Genomic DNA, 23453 nt, shown 5'->3' on the forward strand with positions numbered 1-23453 from the left:
CTTCATTCTGGCTTTCCCCAAGTTTCAGTTGTCTACTTGCTCCCAGCATCTTTCCAGCAGTCCTTGCTTCTCCTCCCATGCTTCAAGCTGCCCCAGTGTCCCTCTTTCATCCCTCCCCCAGGCCATTTTCCAGCCCTTCCTTTCTCTGCCCACCCCATTAATTCCTGAGTCAGTGCTGCCTGACTCCCCACCAGCTTCTCCTTCTCACCTGGATCTTGCTGGTTCCCCCAGTCCTCCCTGAAGCTGGATGGAGAGGTGGCATCTGTCTCCCTCATTCCTGACGCCAAAGACCAGGAAAAATCAGAGTAGGAAAATCAGAGGCATTTATTCCTCAGTGCCAGAATCACATGCCATGAAACCTTCCAGCAAGTCAGATATTGGTGTATCTGCAAATCTGAGGGCTGCTGAAGAGCTGTAAACCTGATTCCAGATGTGTATTGTTCCTCCAGAATACTGGTTTGTGCATCCTGATGGAATATGGCACTGCTCTGTGTGAAATAGAAATGAATGGTTTATTATTGGCTTATCAGAAATCAGCTCTGGAGGTTGTTCCTCACAATGCACTTTGATTAGAACAGGAGATCAGACCAGCAGTGGTTCCTTCTGTCTCTGTAATCTGAATGATTTGGTCCATCTAAAAATTATGCTACTTTCCACTAATTTTACTGACTGACATAGCTAATAGGGAAGTCTGTTCCTGCTGCTCAAAACCCTTGTCTGATTTGCCTGGGGAAGTTTGGATGCAGGGGCTGGTTTAGAAAGGAGAAGCCTCTCACCCCTCACCATGCCACCTGGGGAGCTGCATGGACAAACTTCTTTGGAAACCCACAGGGTGAGTGTGCAACATTTCAGACATGAAGTGATATGTCTTAAAACACTGAAGTGACTGGTGAGCCCCTAGAGGGAGGTTGCAACAGAGGGGATTACATTTTCAAGCTTTAGGAAAGTGCCACCTAAACAATCGGTAAGTCAAGCCCTATCTTGGCTCCAGCGGCCCTGGATTTGGCTTTACCTCAGGCTAACAATCCGTATCATAGTCCTCCCCATCTGTGAGGTTCCAAGCAACGGTGTGTGCTAAAGCTGGCTGCTCCCAACGTCTTCAAGGCTCAGTACAAGATCACCTGTGTGCCCAGCACATCACTCTTCTGGAAGCAGCAATAGCAACAACCATCAAAGTCTCTGGCTTTAGTATCAGGCTAGCATGATTAGCTCTTTTTCTCTTTCTTCTGAGGACTAGATGTAACTGAGAAATCAATCAAACTTCAACCTCTGCCAGCCTGTGAAGAGTGGAGAAGGTGGAGGTTCCCAGCAGGTTGTATGATCTGCCATTTCTCTGGTCTGAAAGACAGCAAGAAGAGAAATGTCTTTGTTCCGCATTCCTGCTAACTTTCTTGGCATAATGAGCTAGCCAGCTAATAAGCAAGTAATTATACATTGGAATACACAGTTCAGTGGCAATTCTGTCTGTCTGCAGCCATGCTGAGAAATGAGGCAAGAAAGCATTCTGTTCCAGCTCTGCTCATCCCTCTGCCTTGCTGCCTGAGTTTGGGTGAGTCACACCTCGACTCTGTGTTTCAGCCCCCTCCTCACACAGCAGAGTGCTCCTTCATGCTCACTTTTGATCAGGGGTGCAGCTTCTGACTGAGACAGCCATGCCAGCAAAACCCTTCTGCGTCAGTGCAGGTTCACTTGCTGTGTTACTTGGGAGCAGTGAGGAGATGGGTGATCCTGGCAAGAGCAGCTCTGCTGGTAAACTGCCTCCCCAGGAGCAGTGTTTCAATGCTACAGAGAACTCACACACCTCTCTTGTGTCCCCAGGCAGCTCCAGCCCCAGCTTCTCTAAAATGATAAGAGCAGCTCCAATGAAAAATATGTTGGTGAAAGCAGTTGGTTTATCTAGAATTTCCTCCCAACAGGGTTTTTCTGTTAATTTCTTGTATGTAGCATCTAGTGTTACTTAGTTTTACAGTAATGGTTCTTCTAACTCTGAATTGCTGTACAATTGTGTTATAAATAGTCATGTTAAGTTGAAACAGAGTATTTCACCATGGATTTTCTAAAATGCATCAAGATACAGAGGAAAAATAAGGATACTGCTGTGCCTTAAGGATGTGAAAATATTTAAGCATAAAGGCAACATGGAATTGTGCTTCAGACTCACCCCAAAAAGCACAATCCTTGGTGTGTGCATGTGTGTATGTGTGTGTGTGTGTTGTGTTTTAACATCCTTTCAGCAGGCACAGTTCTGAACATTTTCTCTTCTTCGCATATTTCTTTTGCAACTTCTGGATTTGTGCAATGAATTTCCAAGATATTTTCACTCCAACAGGCAGTTTGTTAAAAATGTAGCTGTATCACGGGATGGAAGAGAAAAGGATTTGTGTGTGTATCTGTGTGTGTGTGTGTACATACAGTTTAACACAAAAGTAAAATTCACTGGATCCTTGAGTCAAGTACCGCAGCAATGGCAAACAACACCTGAAAATGAAGAGGCAATAGCAACTTGTAAGGGTAGCTCATAAACTGTATACAATACCCTACAAGGAAACCACTTCTGCACAAATTAACTGTAGGGGCTTTACTCCCAAACTCACTTAAAGTGGCTGAGCCTTGTGTGCTACTTTTGCACCATGGGCTACATTTGGGTCATGAGAAGGGAGTGGCTTTTAGATTAAGATAGAGGAGCCAACTGCCCTTGACTTTTCTTGTGTTTCACATTTCTCAAAACGCTTGGACTTCAGGCATCCAAGTTTCCTTAATGTCATAAAGGATCAAAACACTGAGATGAAATAATGTTTTTATACAAGTGGCATAGGTGCAGAGACTGCTGAGGAACACAAATGAGGGCTGAGAGACCCTGTCCTTGCAGATGAGGTCAGAGCATCCTCCTTCACGGAAGTAAGATTTGCAGCACTCTATCCCTCCAGACCTCATCAGCTTACAGACCCAAAGCAGGGAAGTTCAGTGGCACTGAGACATGCATTGCCCAGTAAGGTAGCTCTTTGCATTTTCTCCTTAAACCTCTGGAAACCCTCTGATGTATTCACCTGCCACTCTGAGCTATAGGTACGAGCAGAGCAAGGAAGGACAGTGAAACAGGCCTTATAAGTTATTTTGAATTAAAACATAAGTGTCCACATCTATCTTTGAGTGCCTCTGGAAGAGATAAGTACACTGGGGCCACTATATTTCGAACAAGAACTCTGGGCTCAGGATTTCCAAAATTCAGGTCAAAGCTTGTTTATTTATAACCCTCCTGGAAGGAGTCTGGGTAGAGGGAAGATGGGTCAGGCTCGGAGAGTGGATTTGTGGTTGTGAAGGAAAATAGCAATCAGCTGAAGAGCTGCCAAAAAGAGAGTAGGAGGAAGCCTCCACCAGGCACTGGGCTGAATCAGGTATCTCCAGTCAAAACAGCCAGTGATGGCCAGCTGAGCTGGGGACTGCACAGCCATTCTCCTGGGTGGAACGAAGCCCATCCCAGTAATGGTCTGACTGCCCAAGCTGTTTGGACTGTGGCAGTGCACACTGGCTCTGACAGCTATGGATTCCAAATGTTTTTCATTGTTGCTTTACAGTGAGAGGCTGGTGGAGAGCTGCACCTCTGAACAGCAGTGTATGCTCCCCCAGGAAGCAGTGGGGATCCTTCAGGAGTTGAATGGGATGTTCTTCTCTGCAGCCTGCCTGGCACACTGTTGGATCTTTCTGCAACCAGCTCTGCTAGCTCTTGTGGGCTGGGTTTGATAGGGAGGGGAGATTCTGGCAGAAAATCAGTTTTCTCTGCAACTACCTTTTTATATCCAAAACAAAAATGCTCAACTTCCTGAAGTGAGGGTGGCTCAAAGGACAAAATGGGACTGAGGAACTTCTTGTGTGTTATTTTGAGTCACTGTATTGCTAATAGGATCAGCTTCCCAAAAACGAGTGTGGCCACTGGGCAACTGAAGTGAGAACACCAGCTGGAGAGTTCTCTCACCAATGAGAGGTGTCAGGGCATGTGAGCCACAGCCTCACCTGGGCACTTCCACAGAAGTGACTCTGCAGGATGGTTTCCTCCTCTCGTCAGGGAGACATGATATGCTGTCTGCAGCCAAAGGCTGTCTCCACCAAGGCCTAAACAGGAAGGTCCCAGCTAAGAGTTGTACAAGCTGATCAATCATCCCCACGCTGTGACTTTCGTTTAAAACCCCTCAGGGGAAATTCAAGTAGCACATTCTCCTGGGAGTGCTGACACTGGTTCCAGCACAGCCCTCTGTCTGGAGGCATCTGCTTCAGGAGCAGCTCCTTTGCTGTCACCTGCACCACCACCTCCACTGCAGGGTAGAGATCACATGTTTTAGATCAGCTGCCTGGCACTGACGAAGTCTGCAATCGATATACCTTTCGCTTGTAGTGGCAGAGGGCATGAACAGGGCAGAATCATGGCCAAACCCTTTGTATCTGCTCTTTGTGAAAAAGTATCCCTCTCCAGTGCAGTCTGGGAGATGTGGGCTAGGAGAGGGCACTGAGGCAATAAAAGGAAGTGGAAGAAAGGAAGAACAAGTTCCTTTGACCAGAATCAGCTTGACATTTTCTCAACTCACTTTTTACACATGAAAGGGAAGGTGGGAAACAAGAAGAAAGCATGAATGTAGAAGGAGAAGCAGGCAGAAGAGAAAAAAGATCAAAGAAAAGGTGAAACAAGAAAAATATGTTCCCCGTGATGCTGAGACACGTCTGAGCCCCTATACCAGCCCAAATCTCTCCTAAAGCATAAGAGCAAAAAATCCTAACCCAGCAGGATCTCTGGCAAACTAGATATATAGGCTAAGAAGCAGAGAGATTGGTAGAAAATGTTGAGTTAAAAGCCTGTGGGTTTAGTGCACAAGCGGGAAGGGGGAAGTGAGGGGGGCACGGGGTGAGCACTTGAGCTGGGGAAAGAAGAGTGGGCCACCCATTAAGATCACAGGGGCAAGGCATTGCAATGGCTTTCAAATAAGCCTTAACCAGGAAACAGAAGTTTGTCAAAGTAGAGTTGAGTGAAGGCAGGGGGCAGGAATAGCGGAACCCAACACAATAGCAACTAGCTGTCAGAAATCCCAGCACAGCCCTGTGACTAGCAGCATCTGGGAAGTGCAGGGAGGAAGAGTGGTAATGCTCAGGTAGGATGAATACCTTGGGTGAAGAATAGAGATGGACTCCCTCTCCATCACTCCTTTCAGTACCAAACACTATCTGTGATGAGGAGAGGTAATCAAAAATGCAGAGGATACACAAGAGACTCAGAGGTACCACTAGTGTTGTAAAATGCATCTGGGAAGAAAGTGAGCACAGCATAGGTGTATTCCCTGGAATGGAGATGAGGAGAACTGAGGACAGAAAAGCAGAACCCTTGGGATTTATAGCCCTCTCTTGGCATGCTTCATACTGGAAGCAGGAGATACCCAGGAGGATCTAGACTGCAGCAGCACCAGCCTGGTGTAATGAATGATGGGAAACACTGCTCTAGGCCAGGGGAATTTTTTTTGCACAAAGAGATTCTGATTCCAGCACTTCAGAATGGCAAACCAGGATTTTTTAATAAATTTTTCTACAGTTTTCCTGAGAAGACCAGTTAAACAGAAAGAAAACAGACAGCAGTTTAGCTGCATCCTGTCATTGTAGCTTTGCCCAGCTTCCCATCTTCCAGCAGGTTGTGTGTTGCAGACTACCTGGTGCTGTTGTCTCTAGTTTGCTTGTAGCAGTTTGAAGGGGCTCCCCTTCCTCGCACACACTGGCTTTCCCTTGCCTTTCCCAGTTTCCCCTCTTTAGCTCCTTTGCTGCCCAATCTCACTACCTCAGGTCAGACACTTACCCTGTCCCACAGTGCTGCAGAACCTGCTCCAGCTCAACAGCAGCACAGGAACAACCCTGCATGCTCAGCTCCTCGATGCAGACCTATGGTGCAGTTAGAATTCCCTTGTTTTCCCATCTCCCTGCTAACATCTCTGCTGCAGTGCTACAGAGTCCTCCAGCTTTCCCCTTCAAAAGTCTCACCTCCCCTGCAGCATTTGGAGTCACCCTGGCTTTGCCCATTCCCTTTAAGGTGCTCCATTATGTTCCTTTTCTATTCCTACTTTCTATTACTACTCCCTTTCAGTGGGCATAGTGAGAGAAATGTTGCAGTAAAGCTTCCATATATGTGTGGAAGGAGGGAGGGGACGAAGAGATCAAACATCATAGATCCTGGAGACATTCTTGGATGGGTTGCTGAGAAGAAAATGAACAGGAAAGAGGTGATAGAAATGTCAGGCCACAAGCTGAAGAGATCGCCGGGGCCCAGAGATAGTTGCATCATCCCAGGAAAGAAAGAAATGACAGACTGCACCAGACTATAGCATGAAAACATTGACACAGAGATAATTAATGTTCATGCAACTGGACCTTGGCCTCACATGGTTCTTCAGTCGCGGCTTGCCTGGTGTCGTGCTTTATATGATTTGCTCTCTTTGAACACAGCAGCTGTCCCAGAGACTGTCTACCTCTTAACAGAGCTGTGAAATATAGGTGATGGAGTATGTATAAATATTTCAGAGACAGGACTCATTTGACAAGTGGGGTCTTGAGAAGCGACCGGAGACACTGACTCCCAGATGGAAAGATGGGACAAATACATGCTGCAGAAACAGTCGGGGGGGAGGAAGGGGATCCTTCATCTTTGCTTTCTGACAAGTAGAATCACTACAGGGCATGGTTTCCCTATAACTAGTTTGCTTAGCAAGTGTGCATGGGAGTGCTGCCTTGCTGTCACCCATTGGAAACTCCATAATTATGAATGCTATGATTTATTAGGCTTCAAGCAATAATTATTAATTACCTTATTTAGCAAATGCAGTTATGTTCTTGGGTTCTGGCAGTATTTTTTCCCACTCAGGATATACTTTGGCAGTTTACTTTGAAATTCATCTTTCAGAAGCATTTGTGCCAGTGAAACATGAGCATGTGCATTGAATGCTAACACAAAAAAGGGGTGTGAAGCATACATTTTTTTGATTTTTTTTCTCGACTCATTAGCCAGATATGTAATTCATACTCATTCAAATACTGAGGCAGTATTCCATAATTTAATGAGAATCCCTGAAAAAAAAAATAATGGAAAGGCTACAAAATGCCACATAAATATCCTTATTTCAAAATTATGCATAGAAAAGAACAAGACTCATGTCTCCATGGCTTTATTTTATCACCACGAAGCTTCCTGGATCTGCAAACATCTCTTCATCTTGTTTTCCTTGGGTTGTTTTCAGCCTGCTCTGTGAAGATGTAGACAATTTTACTTTGTCTCATTATCATCTGCTCCTGCTTCTCCTCATGCCCTGGCAGAGGAGTTGATCCACGTGTCCGCCTGGTGCTGGCTGCCTCCTTCTACCTATGCACCCTTTATTAACACTGCAACCACCCACTGCGGGAAGGATTAAATCTTTCTCAGATAAGGGTTTATTGTATTAAAGAATAAATTTGCTCACATCAGGTGCTTTCACGGGTGCCCTGCTCTATGCCATCAGCTATGGAAAAGGCATCTTAGAGTGTGAAAACCACACTTTCTTGGCAAATCTTCCCTTAGTTATAGCAAAAAGAAATACAAAGGGGAAAAAAGCCAAACCACCACAAAAACGAGCAAGGCAGTTTTATAGTGGTGGTATCCTGACAAGTGATAGAATAGAATCCAGTGGGAAATCACCTGCCATGCGTCCCTCATGCATGGATTCTGGGCACTGGGGGGATGCTGGGCTCTGGGGTGATGCTGTCTTGTCTGTATCACTGCTCTCTTCCTGGTGTATGTTACTGCTTTTCTCTCTTGCTGAGTACCGTTTACAATAGGAGTAACTACTTACTAATTAGGGGTTATATCTATCAATTGCTTGTTTGTTAGAGCATGACTGAGCAGCCAGTCGCTCTTTAGTCTATATCTTTTGATTTTTTTTTTTTTTTAAATTACATTTTTATCCAGGGAGTGACTTGTTCACATGACAACTCAGTGCCTGCCGGGTCCCGCACCCCTCGCCAGCTGCCTCGGGGAGAGAGTGTGGATGCAGAGCCGCGGGGCAGGGCCGGGAGCCCCCGGGCAGCGTGCCTAGCCCGCGCCTGGCCGAGGCGGGGAGCGCGCAGGGGCTAGCCCCCAGGAAGGGCCGGAGAGCATCCGCTGTCTCTAAGGGATACCCGCATCAGCCCGTCCCCGGGAGCCCCGGCGGGGCCAGCGCTGGGGAAGAGACGAGCCGGAGCCCGGCTCTCTAGAGCAGAACGCGCCCCTAAGACGGGTTTCCACGGCGCTGGCTCCGCTTTACGGTCTGGCTCATTGCTATGGACCCGGGCCAGGCACGGATGGGCTCGCCAGCTCGGGGGCGAGCAGGTCTAGGCTTCCCAGAAGCAGCGTTTTATCTCCCTAGCAAAGCAGACGGAGATAGGGATGGCAAACCAGGGCGCCGCGTAGCCCCCGGTGCCGGTGGTGATGCTCGGGGCTGGCGCAGCATCTTCTTCCTCCTCCCGGCCTCTCGCCCCGGGCCCTGCGCGGGGGGGGGGGGGGGCACGGGGAGCGGTGCATGCAAAGCTTTCCCGCTCCGGGTTCCGTGTAGGAGCATCACCACGGCCCGGGGCCGGCAGTCCGGGGGGTACCGCGGCCTCGCAGCCACGCACCGGGCAGGGGCCCCGCACAGCACCCCCGGCCCGCAGGAGCGCCGCGCCCGCCGCTCCCTAGCAGCATGCACAAGGCAGCCCCGCCAGCCTGCAACCTACCTGGGGGGCCCCAAAAAACTTTGCTGGCACGAGCGAGCGCCAGTGCGGGAGACACCCCGGCAACCTGCGCTGCCCCCCATCCCTTGGCATCTCAAGTCCCAGCCGGGAGAAGCCAACCTTGCCGCGAGCGTCCTGAGGATGGGGATACCCTGGACTGACAACCGGTCTCTCGCCCGAAGCAAGTCCTTTTTTCTCCCCACCCCTGCGGTCTTGTCTATAATTGGGCCGGGGCGAGGCGTGGGGAGGCTCGCAGAATTGGGCAGGAGGCTGGGCTCTCCCCAGCACGCCCGCCCTCTTTAATTGGCTCTTTTTTTTTTTTTTTTTTAAACGAAGGGGAGTGAAATGGTGGAGGGGAATGAAATGGTGAAGGGGGTAGGGGGAAAACCTGGCAAGCCAACAGAGGAGAAAATAAGGCGCGGCTGGCAGAGCCGGCAGGCAGGGAGGTGGGAAGCGACCTCGGGCCAGCCCCGCTGGCGGGCGCGGGAACCCCCGGACGCCCCGTCGGGGGGCAGTGGAGCGGAGCGCCCCGGGGCCGGCTGCAGAGCGGTGACGTTCCCGGCAACTTTTGCAGGAGATTTTGGCGCTTCAGGAAAAAGCGGAGGGGTAGAGACCTGCCAAGCGGTTTCCAGCTGGCGTCTGGCAGGAGTAGCTCAACTTCGTTCAGCATCTTGTCCCTCACTGTCGTCTCCCTTCCAGTTGCAGCCCGTTAGTTCCCACTAGGAGCTCCGGCAGCCGTCGAGGGAGAGAGGCAGGGGCCTCTCTACAGCTGCAAATCCTCTGCGAGGCGGGCGGAGCAGACAAGAACGGAGGCGACGCACCCATACGAGGTCGGCACACAACATCAGGGAAAGTTTGAAGAGCGAAGGACCTGGCAGGCTGGGGAGGAGGCGAGGAGAGCCGGGCTGAGCTGCAGGCGCAGCGAGGGTGCGTGGTCTGTCTGCTCCTCGGTTGCTTCTCCCTTCAGGCTGGCTGGGGCGGTGCAGTGCAGCTGGGGGAGCTCTTGGGAGCCGCTTTAAAAAAAAAAAAAAAAAAAAATCCTTCCTGGATTTGATTAATTACAACAATCCCCTCCTCAGAAGATCTGGAAAAGAAGAGCGAGGATCACCTATCCCTCCCTCCGCCTTTCAGCAGCTGGCTCCTACCCCCCACCCTCGCTTCCCCCCTTTTTCTCCACCTCCTTCTCCTTCTCCCCGTCCGCTCCAGGGGCTGCGGCCAGAGCTCGTCAGGAGGAGGAAGGGCGAGGACTCACTCAAGTTGGCCCCAGTTGGCAGCACTTCGGGCAGCGCGGGACTTGGGGCAGCGCTTGGCAGCTCCCGCTGAACAAAGGAGCCCCGTTTCCCGCAGGGATCGGGGGATAGGGCTGGGCTGGCCCGGGCCCTGCTCCTGCCCTAGCCCGGCTCCGGCCCGGTGCCCCTGGGCTGGCCTTTCCCCGTACCCCGAGTGCGGGCGCGGCTGCCTGTTCGCCTGGAGATCCTCGAGCAACCTGGCGAGGGAAAGCGAGAAGCGGTACTCCGCGTTTCTCCTTCCCTGCCTGCTTCTCTCGCTCTCTCCCTTCTTTTTTCCTTTCTTTCTTTCTTCCTTCCTTTTTTTTTATTAATTTTAGATTTTACCCCCAGGCGGCCCCGGTGTGGGGGGTCCCTTCCTCCGCCCGAGGGGCGCCGGTGCCCGGCGCGGAGTGGGGCGCATGGGGCGGCGTTTCAGGAGGCTTTCGGCTGCTCCTTGCTCCCCCGCCGGATGCTGCCTGAGCTGTTTTGGCTGTTTTTCTTCGCCGGCGATGAAGGCTCTGCCTTGAAGATGGACATGATCTGTTTTTTATTCCTGTCTCTGGTGCCCGTGTACAGCAGGGGACAAGGGGTGTACGGTAAGAGACGTTGTCGCGGTCGCTGTTTGCGAAGGAGGGGTGAGGGGTGGGGGGCGAGGGCGCGGAAGGCGGCGGTGGGATCAAAGTTAAAAAGCACCTGCAGGAGAAAGTAAATGATGCCGCCGAACCTCGTCTCAGCCTGAGCGGAGAGACTGATGCAGCAATAGGGCTTCCAGCGCCTGTAGCTACTTCATAATTCCTCGCCGTAACCTCTGGCCGCCTCCCATGTACGAGTCCGCCGAGATGGCACGCAGGGACCGCCGGCGGGGCTGCCGCCGGGGGAGCGACTGGAGCCCCGGCCCTGCCTCCCCTCTCCCCACCCGCCTCGCGTGGGGACGCCACGCTGATGCCGGCGGGGGCGGCTCCGGGAGCACCTCCGAGTTGCATTTTCTTTGGGGCAGCGGGAGGACGGAGGATCCCTTCTCCGCGCTGCGCTTGCGGGTTTCCTTCCTCTCAGGACCACCGGCACGGGGAAGCAGGGAGAAGGGCGGCCGGGCTGCCGTGCCGGGGGTCTCGTTTCTTGGGTGCCGGGGGCTGCCCGCTCCCGCTCCCGCCACCGGCACGGCTCCACCTGGCTCGGCGGGGCCGGCTCCCCGCTGCTCCCCGCTGCTCCCCATGGCGAACCCCGCCGGGCTCCCCGGGGGGACGAGGCGAGGCTGGTTTTGCACCCTGTGGAACTTTGCTGCTGATTTTCTTCTTAAGGTGATGGAGATGGGTGGGTGGTGGTCTGTGGCAGAGCTGATGTCGAGCTGATTGATTATTTTCCCCTCTTTTACTATTATGATTTTTGCATTTACGGAGCTTACTTCCTCTCCTTGTTTGCAAGCAGGGTGGCAAATGGCGAGCTCGGGTGGTCTCCTCATGAGAGGTCTGGCTTCCACAGCCCCTCAGTGAGAGGGCAGAGGTGGGGGATGGCACCCCGTGCTGCCGAGCACAAGCCCCGGGCTGAGAGAACACCCGGGATTTACTTTACCCAGACATCCAGCCCCCCTTTCCCTCTCCCAGCCCTCTCTGAATTCTTGCTTTACAAGATCTGCATTTCCAATACACTGGGAAAAAATAAATAAAAGCAACCCACAAGACTTGTCTCTCATAACAAGCCGGCTTTATCTTGGCTTACAACTCAGTTGTGCGTTGCTGTAAAGTCCTTCTGGAAGGCATGCCACTGCCTCTAACAAGCCAAGCTCTCTGAGCTCTGAAGAGAGACCCCAGTGAGAGAATCCAGCCCCCCCGCTCCCTCTTTTTTAACAGCACGCAGCCAGTCTCTTGTGTGAGCTCTGGCAAAGATCAGTTCAGTCTCACTGACTATGGGTAAGTCTTTGTAGGTCACTTTTTAATGATGTATTTCTTTAATGGAAACAATTCCTCCTTTCTCCTTGAGGACTGGGATGTTAATTTGAGTTTGGATCTGTTTTGTAAAATAACTGTTTTAAAAAGAGGGTGTTCAGCTTCCTTTATTTTTTTCTTTCTTCCTCTTAGTATATGTGTTTTCTCCCGGTCTGCATATCCAGACGAAAATTGTATGACCCTTAAAAGGCTGGAAAGATGAGGAGTGGAATGAGTTTGTGGTACAGAAACCTGGTCAGGGCATACCATTTAATCCTTTAAAACAGGTCATCTGCTTCTAGTTGAACTTTTATTATTTCCCTTCAGTGTGTTTGCTGCCGAATAGCTGTCAGTTGCTGTAGAATGGACTCACTGCTTAGGATTGTAGCAAGAGGGACAGAGCTTAAATGTGCTTTAGAGGGTTGCCTGTTGTATTTTTTCATACACTTCAGTGAAGTTGCATTTGACAGAGTTGCTGCTATTAGATCTTCAGAATAACTTACTGATGTTTTTGTCTTTTTCACTCAGAGAGGGATTGAAGAAGCTGTGTACAAAAGAAAGCACAGATGCAGACATACACTAAGATGAAGGCATCCTTTTAAGCCAAAATGGTACACTACTTCTATCTGTTCTCTTACTTAACTACACAAAGGGGAAATCTAGTGTCTTCCTTCCTCTCCCCACCCCTACCTCTTCAAACTATCAAACAACAGGAGCCTTAATACTCAGTTGTCGCTGAGTGCAGCCCAGAGCAGTGTCTCGTGGAATCAGCACGCTGCAAACTTGGACGGTGACTAATAGTTTTCATATTGTCCTTACCAATTCTGCCTTCAGTCCACTACCCTGGGCTGATTTCATGCCTTGTGCAGCCAGAACTGTTTCTTTGGATGTGAGATTGCTGTTACTGATGGCTCAAGCAGAGCTGGATTAATATTGTTATATTTGCAAGGAAAAATAAAAAGCAGGATTAGAAATTAGTGCTACTGCCCCCCCTCCACTTGGGTTTTTCTCTTTATTGGTCTCTTGCCATAGCTTTAAGCTGTACTTCAGCATTCTGTGTTGTGAATGTCAATCTCATGTGGCACCTAATTTAAAAATGATGGGAACTCAAGTGTCACGGTTCAGATCTGTTTTCCTGCCTTTGAATATTGGCAGGGGAGACTGGGGGAGGCATCTATATGGGTCTATAAATATATTTTACTTCAGCAAATCTCCTGAGATTAAATCAGATTAAACAAGATAAAGCATCCATGTGATGTACCCTTTAAATAATACACCCACATGGATGTGCACAAAAGACCTCTGTCTGGGAGAGCAGAGTTGTTGGAGAGGTTTATTGAGATGAATGGTATAAATAAAATGCGTATAAGGGGGGTTCTGGGAAAGAAGCATTTGCAATTGAGGTGCAATTTAATTAGGAGTCAAGGTGCTTTTTGTCTGCTACCTGAAGAGGCTTGTTATATAAATTGGCATTTGTTGTAATGACTGAAGTGTGTCTGAAACCCTCTTCTCATTAGCTGATCCTATTCTTTCAGCCTTGTTTGTTGCAGTGAGACAAGGCTGGCCTGATGGGGAAGGCAATTCAGCAGACTGCCAAGAGGCAACTTTTATCAGCCTTTTGTGGTAGCCCATTTCCCAGACTGCATGTGCTTTTCAATCCTGGTGTGTTAATGCTGCTGGTCAAGATGAGGAGTCAACTGTAACAGATCTCTAGAAAATGTCAAAATTGGGGAGGAAGAATGAGGGGGTAAGGAAACAGGGGACTTGCCCTTCGAGGCTTGGAGTTATCAACCCCTAAAGACTATAAGTCAGACTGAGAGAGGAGGATTGAGGGTGGGGTGGCATTCAAAGGGAAAAGTATGCCTCTTGCTTTCCATTCCCCTTCTAGATTTCAGGACTTGTGTAGCTCTGGTTTGGTGTGCACAGTGCTTCTGCTATGCTTGCTCCATGTCCAGTGTATAATTAACACTTCTGGGTTGTCATGCAATTAGCACAGTGTGCCCACTGATCAGCAGCAGCCTTTCAGGCAGAATAAGAAAGTGGGATGTTTTCTGCCCTGCCTCTCATAACTCGCCTGCAGAAAAGGCATTTTGGGAATGGGCATCACAGTGTGTGATGAGGGGCTACATCCAGCAAGGTGATGGAAAGGGAATAAAAGGAAATGTTTAGGCTGGGCAGCAAGGAAAGCTGCCTGGCACCATGATGAGAGCGACTGGATGGGCTGCACTTGAAACTGGCAGGGTGAAGCGCTTGGAGTGTAGAGTAGTTCTGCCCTGGCCTCGGAGGTGGGGAATAAATGACCTGTTAAGGCTCTTTCTTTTAAGAGACACCATCACACTGAATCACCCCTGAGATGCCACTACAGACAGCAAAAAAACCAAACCTGGTGGAAGACTGTTTTCTTGTGTCTGTGATGGTGGAGTATCATAATAAAACATATCCTGTGTTTAAGTCATAAACATCCACACTTCTTCATTTCATGTACACATGACATGATTTGTTTCCTGCTCCTTTTACCTGTTTTTTTTCAAGTAAAAACACTTTTCCTAGAGTTTTTTTAATGTAGGCTGCCTCACACCTTCTTGCAACCTGTGTGTGTGCATGTCCTCTGCTGACAGTTTCTGGGGCACAGGCACTCTAATGTCACCTGGAGCCTAGTGATCTGGATCCATCCCTCTCACATGCCTCTGCCTAGAGCTGTTTTGCCAGCAGTAACTCGGGGCCAAGACATGGAACTCTTCAGCTGCCTTGCTGTCATCTCAGTGCACCCTGTGTCCTCAGAAATGGCTGAAGAGATTGCTGGCTAAAGAAGTGATGGAGCTGGCTCCTGTGAGCCACTTCTTGGCTGATTCTGTTTGGAAAATGCGATGCTTGGAAACAGTGGCCCTCCAAACTAAATATGTGTGTGTGTATGCATACATACATGGATGTACACACATCCTTTGTGCTCAGTCATTTCTCTTTGTTGTCCAGCTCTTAAACCTGTTGAGGCCAAGTCTGTATACCTCAAGCCTTTTGAGGAATGACTTTTGTAACTGGAGTGCCACAGAAATAGTCTCACCAAAGGGCTGGGTTGGTCCAAGATTTGCACAGTTCTTGATCAGCTCTTTAAGGTCAAGGCATTAAATCTGTCCGGCCCACTGCTTCAGAATGTCTTGCTGTTCTTCAGTTGTAATGCGTCAGATTCACTCTTCTGTGACACTAGAGCCTCTGGTATTAGGTCAGGTCAGTAGCTTCACACACCAGATAAGCCCTCAATTGACTTTAATATGCAGTACTAGAAAACTGACATTATCGTCTTGACAGGTTGTTTGCAACTTGCCGGATGAAGTCAAAATATTTCACTATAGGTGTCATCAGAAACCACCATCCTATGCTAATTTTTGTGGGAACATGAAGACAGATGTTGAATAATTTGACATGAGCAGCACAGCTTTTAAAATGATCACTGTGTCAGGTTCGCACTGGAGTTTTTGAAATATATATATATGATTTCAGATGAGTTTGAAAGAGGGGGAGGTAGGTGTATTAAGTGACTTCCAATAAGTAGAAGATGCAGCAGAAGATGGCCCTGGAGGGGTCTTTCCACAGTAATTCAGTGGTGGCAGTAAAGGGTGCTGTGCTGCTGAGGCTGCTGTTCCTATTTTGAAGTAAAGATAAAAATGATTTCCATGCTGGTAACTCAGGGGTCTTGGGATACTTCCCATCAACCAGAAGCCCTACTGTTTTGCCTGTGTTTTGACGAGTTACTGCTATTCTGCTTGCTTGAATAGTGCAGTTTCAGGCCTCCAGTCCCTCCCTCCATACACACTGTGCTCTCTTGGTTCATTAAGCATAGTCCATTAGCATTAAGCTAAGAACCATGCCTGCATGGCTATGGCTTGTTATGAGGAGGGCAGGGGTGGGGGGTGGGGAAAAATTGCCTTCTGCCCAGTGCCGATGTACTGACAAAAGCAATAGAGAGAGATGCATTTCTACTAGTGAAAGATAGCTTGGGGTGGGAGGTGTTTCTTACCCTGTTCATGGAAATGTCCCGAACCCTACGTGCAAAAAGCTTCTTTAGTTGGCACAAGGGAAGTCCACAGGCAACTGGTTTGCCTGTGTAGCTCTGGAGAGACAGTTCACTGGTGAATTTCTCAGCAGGACAGGTGAGATGTTGATATTTTTTGTGCAGAGGGGTGGCTGTGTTTTGCTGTGAAGATGAGCCTTCTAGAGAAGAGGCAGTGGATAATGTGGGTTTGTTCTCGGAAAGGCTGTGTGTACCCACATCTGGTGATACAGTATGTGTTTCTTCAGGCCATACCTGCTAGCCCAGATCTTAGGTACACTGAAACCATTAAGAAAACGTTGAGACCATTTCTGCTCTCAAGCACTCAAGGCGAACACATCAAGTGCGAACACATCAGACACTTTTTGCTGATCATCATCCTCTGGTATGACACAGGTTTAGATTCAAAAAGGGAAAATGTGCCAGTGTCCTCTGGGCTTGTGGAGGAAAGGGGAGAGCTATGGCATTGACACCACACAGCAGAATGCTGATCTGGGAAGGCCTTCAGGATCAACCAGAGAGAGTGATGTGTTGAGAAGTGGAAAAAGAGACTTTGTGTGTTTCATGTCTCTGTGCCCATATTTAGCTGGTAGATCTCTGCTCTGATAGGATCCAAAGTCCTTGGATTTGAAAAGAAAAAAAAAGCTTTCATTTGCTCCTCATTTGGGGAAGGTGACTGAAGAAACAACAAAAGGTCGTTTCTTATAGCTAAGCACTTGCTTATTGTTTAAATGAAGAAATTAAGTGTGTGATAATTCATGGAGCTGAGACTCAAAAGTGCTGCATTAAAGAGTTAGGAAAGAGCTCGAGAAGTGGAGCCAGGAAAAGGAGATCCTGGGCTACAGCTGGTCTTGCCTCAACGAAGCTCAAGCGGGAGAAGGGCTGTTACCACCGGGTTAGCCGGGGCAGCACATGATGGGAGGCAGAGCCTTTGTACCCAGTGCCAGGTGTTTCTCGGAACGAAGCTTTAGACTCCCGCTTCTTTGTGACTTCTTCAGGCAGAGCGCGCCGCCGCAGGGCTCCTGCTTCGCCTCCCAGCCGAGGAAAAGGCTGCCGTCCTTCCCCGTCCTGGCGGCGGGCTCCTCTCCAGCTGCGGCTGCGGAGCAAATCTGGGCGGCGGGGCCGCGCCTCCGCCGCTGCCCGGCAGAGGGAGGCGTTGCACGGCCCCGCCGGGGGTGCCCGGCGAGCGGCCCTTCCCCAGGGAGAGCGGGCCGGGACTTCCCCGGGACCCGCTCCCGCTGTGGCAGCGACCGCGTCCCGGCCGGACACGCGTGGGGCGGGCTGGGGCGCGGCCCCGGCTGCCGGGCTGGGCGGGCCACGCCGGCAGGCGGCTCGTTCTTCCCGTGGCCACCTTGGCGGACTTCGGGCGGGACCTCGCTGTCCATCTTCCCGGCGTTTTCTGGGAGGCTGTGTGGGAGCGAGCGCCCGGGATGGAGTTGCCGCGTCCAGGTTTTGGCGCTGGCCGCCTGCGGGCGGCTTTGCATCTGTCCCGGGTTTGTTTTAGGATCTGGAGCTCCGTCAAATTGTACCCAAGCACTACATAACCGATACCCTCCTCCCCCGCCCTTTTTTTTTAACATTTCCCCTTTTCTGTTTGTTTTCCTCTGTCTCCTTCCTCTCCCCCCCTCTCCTGGATTATGAACGTGCTATTCTTTCAGTCCTTTTGTCCATTTCCAAACAAAGATTATAGAAAAAAGTGAGCGCAGGCCTCTTAAGTACTTCATGAGGTTTTCACTCCTTTTTTTTTTTTTTTTTAACATAACTGTGTAGTTGTGATTAGGGGATTTTTATTTTTTATGCGGTTTTTTGTTTGTTTGTTTAGGGGTTTGTTTGGTGGTCGGTTTTGGTATCGAAAAGGTAGGATTAAAGCAGTCTGAATGGATATAAGGGAAGAGGGGTACTCATGCATGGCCTTGCTCTGGGAGAGGAGGAAAAGACGGCAAGGTGATGTCTGCCTATCGGGCTTCAAAATTCTCAGCTGAAGGCATTAGTGCTGTGATATATCTGTAGCCTTGGTTCTGTGATGCAGCAGAGATGAGAGGGCCACAGCAGAGGTATAGGATTGATTCTGGTGCTTTGGCCCTTGGAAAACACGGCTTAGGGACCCTAACTTAGAGCAACAGTGTCTTCTGAGCATTGTTGCTGCCTACAGGGAGTTCTTTGCACCACTGTATTTGCCATGCTGTATCCCAGGTCATCTTCTGGCTACTAAAGCTTTAGTTTTAATGCCCAAATACTGTGGCCTATGGCTGGCAAAGGAGATGCCTAAAGTTAACTGAGGAAGTAGAGGCAGATGAATCTAAATGATTAGTTCTTCAAATTTTCCACTTGTTCTTCTAGACTAGGCAATGTGGTTACTCCAAGGTGTGCTTGTGACTGTATTCCCAAAATGAACAGAGAACTTTATGGTTCTGGTAATGCTTGAACTCCTCTGAGAAGGATGCTGCTTCTGTAGAGCACGCAGTGTTCTCAGTATTGTGCTAGCAAGGAACAGCTATGTAGACACAGTTATATATTTCAGTGGCTGTGAATCGGGCAGGACAGCCCGCTACGGACAGCTGTGGTGCTGGAGTGGCCTGGTGATTTGAAGTCACCAGCACTGCTCTGTGTGCAGGTCAGGGCTCTGTGCTGGGCTGCAGACCTCCAGGGAGATGGTGCATCAAGGCAGCAAGCAAGGACCACAAGAAGTTTTATTGATCTGGCCAGCTTCTTGCTTTCTTGTGTCTCCTACTTCTCTCGTGCTGCAAATCACTCATGGCTGTTACCCTTTGCTTTAGCTTGCCTAGGGGAGATACCACCGATGTAACTAAAAATCTGCCGGGCTGTGATGTGCTGGCTTGTGGTTTCTCCCCACTGTGAGCCGTAGTGTAGGACAAATGTCATGCAGATACTTTTGCTGGGTTCATGTAAATGGAAATGGCAGGCTGAGGATAGCAATTGACAAAGGTGCAGTAAGAACGGCAGTTTCTGAAGACAAATTAGCAAATGTTGCCTAAAGAAGAACTGACAAAACATTGAAAGCAAAAGTCAAGCTGTGAGAAAAGCTTTAGGATGTCTGCAGGTGGACATTTAATACAAGAGTAACTGCTTGCTATTGCTGTTCCTGTTTCAGAAGCAAATGGTCCTTCACTAATTAGCGTAAATTGTTTTAAAATAAATGTGGATGGGAATCTTGTGCATCTCTTGTGTGTCTTTGGCATGAAATAAAAAGGAAAAACAAAGATGTGATTCAGACAGATGTTTGAGAAACGTGTCAAAATGGGTTTTGCTTACAAATACTGTTTCACCTTCTGGTGCTTGTTGCGTGCCTTGCACAGTGAAAAAAGGCATTCGTAGATCTAGAGTGAAGAATGAGTGTCTTTTGCTAAGTTTAATAAATGGATTATTCTGACTTGGAGCATTCCTCAAAGCAGCAGAATCGTGAGAAGTTGAGGCTTATAAAAGTAACGTGAGCAGCAAGAGCCAGCTGGAGATGGGAGACTGAACTCCTGTGCCAGTCAAGTGAATCCAGCTGGGGTGTTAGGAATATTTAACTGGTAGGGGCATCTGTACTGTAGTTGATAGACCCTGAAAATCGCTCTCATATTGTACATGGTGGATTTCTTGTGGGTTTATGTGTCTCCCATCACTTTAATATCTATGAACTTCCACCTTTACAATGCCTCTGTTGCCACCAGTAATTCCAGTCTGCATGTGGGGAAATGAGATGGAGATTAAGTGATTTGCCCGTGGCAGAATGAAGAATTGAACATCAGCAAAGTTTTAACTATCCCTTTCTCTCTGGTAAAGTGCAGCTGGTATTAAGTGCAATCCCTGTGGCTGATAGATTCAAGGTAAATACATCCTCAATAAGAAGGCATAAGCCATTGAAAATTGGCTCTGATCCAGTTATCTCCAAATCAAGCACTTTTAGTAAGAAAACAAAACCATGTTTTGTCTTTCACTACTAATTTAGCTCGTCTTTGACACAGATTAGGATTATTTTAGGACACCCTTTGGAGGTCTTCTAGAAGTTAAGCCTTCCTGTACAGCACTGGGAGAGACAGAAGTCTTTTAGTTGTGGGTACATACGTGGCTTTGCTGTGCTTGAATCTGCAGAAGGATCAGTTTGGGAAACTGTTGACTCATTCTGCAACGATTTAAATTATTTTGCACTTGATCAAAGAGGCAGTATTTCTTGCTATGGAAAACTTCTGTCATGAATGGAGGAGATTAAATGACTATTGATGGTACCCGGGGGAAAGACAGGAAGGCAGTGTTAGCCATGAAGGAGCAAAGATTTGGGATGGGAAGAAAAGCAGGTACACAATTAGGGACAATGCCTGGGACAAAGGAGAAGATGCAATATCAAGGGCCATAGCTCTAAAATGCGGCTGGGTGCCAGAGCAGAGCACAGGTTTGGAAGAAGCAAAAGGGAAATACGAATATTCCAACACATTTTGTCATTTTAAGTATGCGCTATTTTTCTTACAAGTATGAAGACAGAGAGAAATTTCTAGTGTTTGTCTCCCAAATGCTAATGAAGACCAAAAGGACTTGGTGTCAGTGGTATTTGTTTGACAGTTTGACTCACGGTGCACACACACACTACGCCTACGCAGAAGCAGGACTGTGACTTGCGGGTGCACTCTTGAGCTAGCTTTAAATTAGCAGTTTTGGTTACTGATTGCAGTGCAGCAGTAACAGCGTGGAGCTCAGCCTGGCCTGTGCTCCAGCCACTCGTGCAACATCCCGAGGGAGCCTTGTGGTGTGTGCTGAGCCCCCTGTGCCTGGGGTCACCTGGCAGTGACAGACTGTGCTTGACCCCTCGGTAAGTGGGTTGTGGGGCACCTACACCAGGTTCATGCTTGCTTTTGAGTTGCAGTGCGAACAAGTAGAGTCAACTCAAGTCCTGCCTGTGCTACTGGGGGGGGGACTCCTACAAATCCAACTAACTGGCTTATTGTGGGGTGCAGTTTGAAGCTTGATGGCTGCAGCATCTTAGCTGCTGCAATCCCATAGCTGCAAACTCTGGTAAGACAAGTACCGGGGTTCTTCTTGATCTGTGGTGTCTTTCAAGCAAGCGTCTATGTAGGAGTGTACACTGGCTTAATGCAGTTTCCTGTGGTGAAAGAGAACCTCTGAACAACAGGTCTGGAATTAATCTTTAATTTTGAAAAGCTATTTCTGAATAACTCCTTGCATAGACAAGCCTTGCATTTAGCTGTGATTAAGTTTCTAAATTGTTTTTCAAAATGGGATCGTCAAGCTCCTGTACCATGTAGCTGCATCTCAAGACGTTACCCATAGAAACTAAGCTCCAGCTTTGGTTAAAATAGCACAATAATAGTTTATGTTCTGGCTGGTCAAACGATAAGCAGCTCAGCACTTTCATCCTTATTTCAGCAGAAAAATGCGATTGACAGTACAGAATGACTGTTTACTATGATGTGCATGATTAATACCATAAATCTTTCATGTTGGGATGTTGGGTGAGAGGCATGAATATCACCATGTGAAAAACGAGGTTCACTCTCCTGTTAGAATTTAAAGAGTTTAATATAAAGACAATAAGAGACACATAAAATAAAGCAAAGGGATAACGGCCGGGTGCCTTGGCGCTCTGCCAAGAGCACGCCTGATGCCCGAGGTGAGTCCTTTTTATACCATTTTTACTGTCTGTTCTCTATTCATATTAAAACTTTTCTAGGAATTGATCTGCATGGCCGCTCCTTGGGTCCGCCTTTTTAGAGCATGCGTAGTCTTCTGCCTTGTGGTTTTATTTCTTTTGATTCTTGGGGTTGGGCCCGCTAGGTAAGAGTCGATGGTAGGGTGGATCTCTTAATTCCTCAGACAGTCAGGGCTGATTGCAGTTTTGGGCCTCTTTGCCCCCCGGGCAGAGCGGTGATAAGGGCTCTTGGACTCTCCTGGCCGCCCGTTCTCCTGGCAGAGCAGCCTTTGGGCCCTTTTGTTCTCTGGACAAAGCGTTGATCAGCAGCTTCTCGGGCCTGATCCTCTGCTCGCTTGGAGGTTATCTTACTTGCTCACACTTGCTAACATTCTTGCTAAAACGAGAGAAAACTACATCCACACAGCAAAAAGCATTTCTAACATTATATAGTATCTACTTTAATACTTTGCGAGAAGCCAATACTATAATATATGTTCATAACAACCACAACAAATTGAAACAAGCAATTTGTTGCATATTTGTGGTCGGTAATCTGGCTTGAAACTCCATGTAGAAGGAGAAATTGGCCAAAGTGAATGTCAGTTGTTGAAACCAGAAACCACTCTGGCATTTGCTAAGCCTTGGCAAAGATGCCATGCTGATTTTTGCAGATCACGATGAGCATATGTACCTACTTGTGGTTGATGGTTATTCCAAGTGGCCAGCAGTAGTGTGTGTGCTATTTGACAAACAGTTCTGCTTCTCAGATTATTATGGAGACATTTCAAAGTATGTTTGCAGCATATGGCTTGCGTAAGGAGATGGTTTTAGATAGGAGATGTTGGGTAAAACACACTAGATCAGCTGCTTATCACTCAGCTTCAGTTGGGTCAGCAGGGCATTTTGTGCAGACACTTAGAAGTAGAGAAAAAAGAGGAACCAGCCCTGCATCACAGCACCACAAACTTTCTTTCCTTGCATAGAACAGTGTGCAGGAAAGCTCCAGCAGAACTAATACTTAATTGAGATATTTTAATTTAAGAATTACATTTGATTGTCTCAAAGCAAGTCTAGAGGAAGCAGTAAGTGAGGATGTTGGGGGAAGGAAACCATGCTTGTGAGCTTTTTGCTTGTTAGCCCTAAATCAAAAATTTGCAGAAGGAGAAAATGGGAAAATGCCAAAAAGTACTAGGATCTGTGATGTGCTTGGTGAGGTAGACAGGGAAATGAGAAAGAAATGTGCCTAGCTATTGCTGGATGTAAAAAAAAAAGAGAGCAAAAAGAAATGGATGCTGTTGGTGGTGTGTAAGTTTGAGGAATGAGAATATTTCTCTCTTTCATTGGTCTCATGATAATACCCATGACATTGTTGCTGTTGAAAATGAAGGATTGGAAGAGCAAGTGAGAACTGCCATCCCCGTCAGGTAGAAGCCTTCCCTGAACAGGATTGCACATCTGCCAGAAAGCAATAGCTGTAAGTTCAGGGTCATGTAAAAGGGGGCTTGTCTCAGCACCTCCACTGCAAGAAAGAGGGGGATTAAATACAGCGTTTGCATGTGTGTTTCTATACGCTTTTTGTGGGGTCCCAGATGCTCAGTGAGCACTGCTGTTGTCTGTGGGTGAACAGCTGTAGGTGACACCAAGGCTGGGGCCCAAATCCCAGGGTGGTGCCAAATGGGTAATAGTTTGCAATTAAAAGTTTCAGCTGCTGAACTAACTGATTTTTCCTGTATTGTATTTCTCCCTTTTTGTCTGATCCAGTGAGTCATTGTCATTAGTTTTCGAGGCGTGTTTGGCTGATAGGATTTTTGTTGGTATCT

General features: G+C 48.3%; 1 protein-coding gene and 1 long non-coding RNA gene across 6 annotated transcripts in view; one reads left to right on the forward strand and one right to left on the reverse strand.

The window, feature by feature from the left end:
• Positions 1–306: 306 nt before the first annotated feature.
• LOC109143524 lies at positions 307–10919 on the reverse strand. Of its 2 annotated transcripts, XR_005604206.1 has the most exons (4): positions 10707–10919; positions 8749–9758; positions 1013–1338; positions 307–488 (listed from the first exon to the last, which is right to left on the reverse strand). It is a non-coding gene; the product is annotated as an uncharacterized LOC109143524 (long non-coding RNA). The 2 variants fall into 2 exon arrangements; XR_005604205.1 differs by having other exon boundaries at positions 307–1338.
• Positions 9606–23453, forward strand: part of MDGA1 (MAM domain containing glycosylphosphatidylinositol anchor 1) — a 152733-nt gene continuing 138885 nt past the window's right edge. For 2 of the 4 annotated variants that reach the window (XM_019281291.3, XM_010391804.4), the window contains exon 1: positions 9754–10609. In XM_019281291.3, the coding sequence (XP_019136836.1) occupies positions 10483–10609 (127 nt within the window). In that variant the 5' untranslated portion in view covers positions 9754–10482. Of the gene's footprint in view, positions 9673–9753; positions 10610–23453 lie in introns of those variants that run through there. The other 2 variants (XM_019281293.3, XM_010391803.4) reach the window with 2 other exon arrangements.

The sequence above is a fragment of the Corvus cornix genome, chromosome 3 (genome assembly GCF_000738735.6).
Source record: "Corvus cornix cornix isolate S_Up_H32 chromosome 3, ASM73873v5, whole genome shotgun sequence".
Taxonomy (NCBI): Eukaryota; Metazoa; Chordata; class Aves; order Passeriformes; family Corvidae; genus Corvus; species Corvus cornix.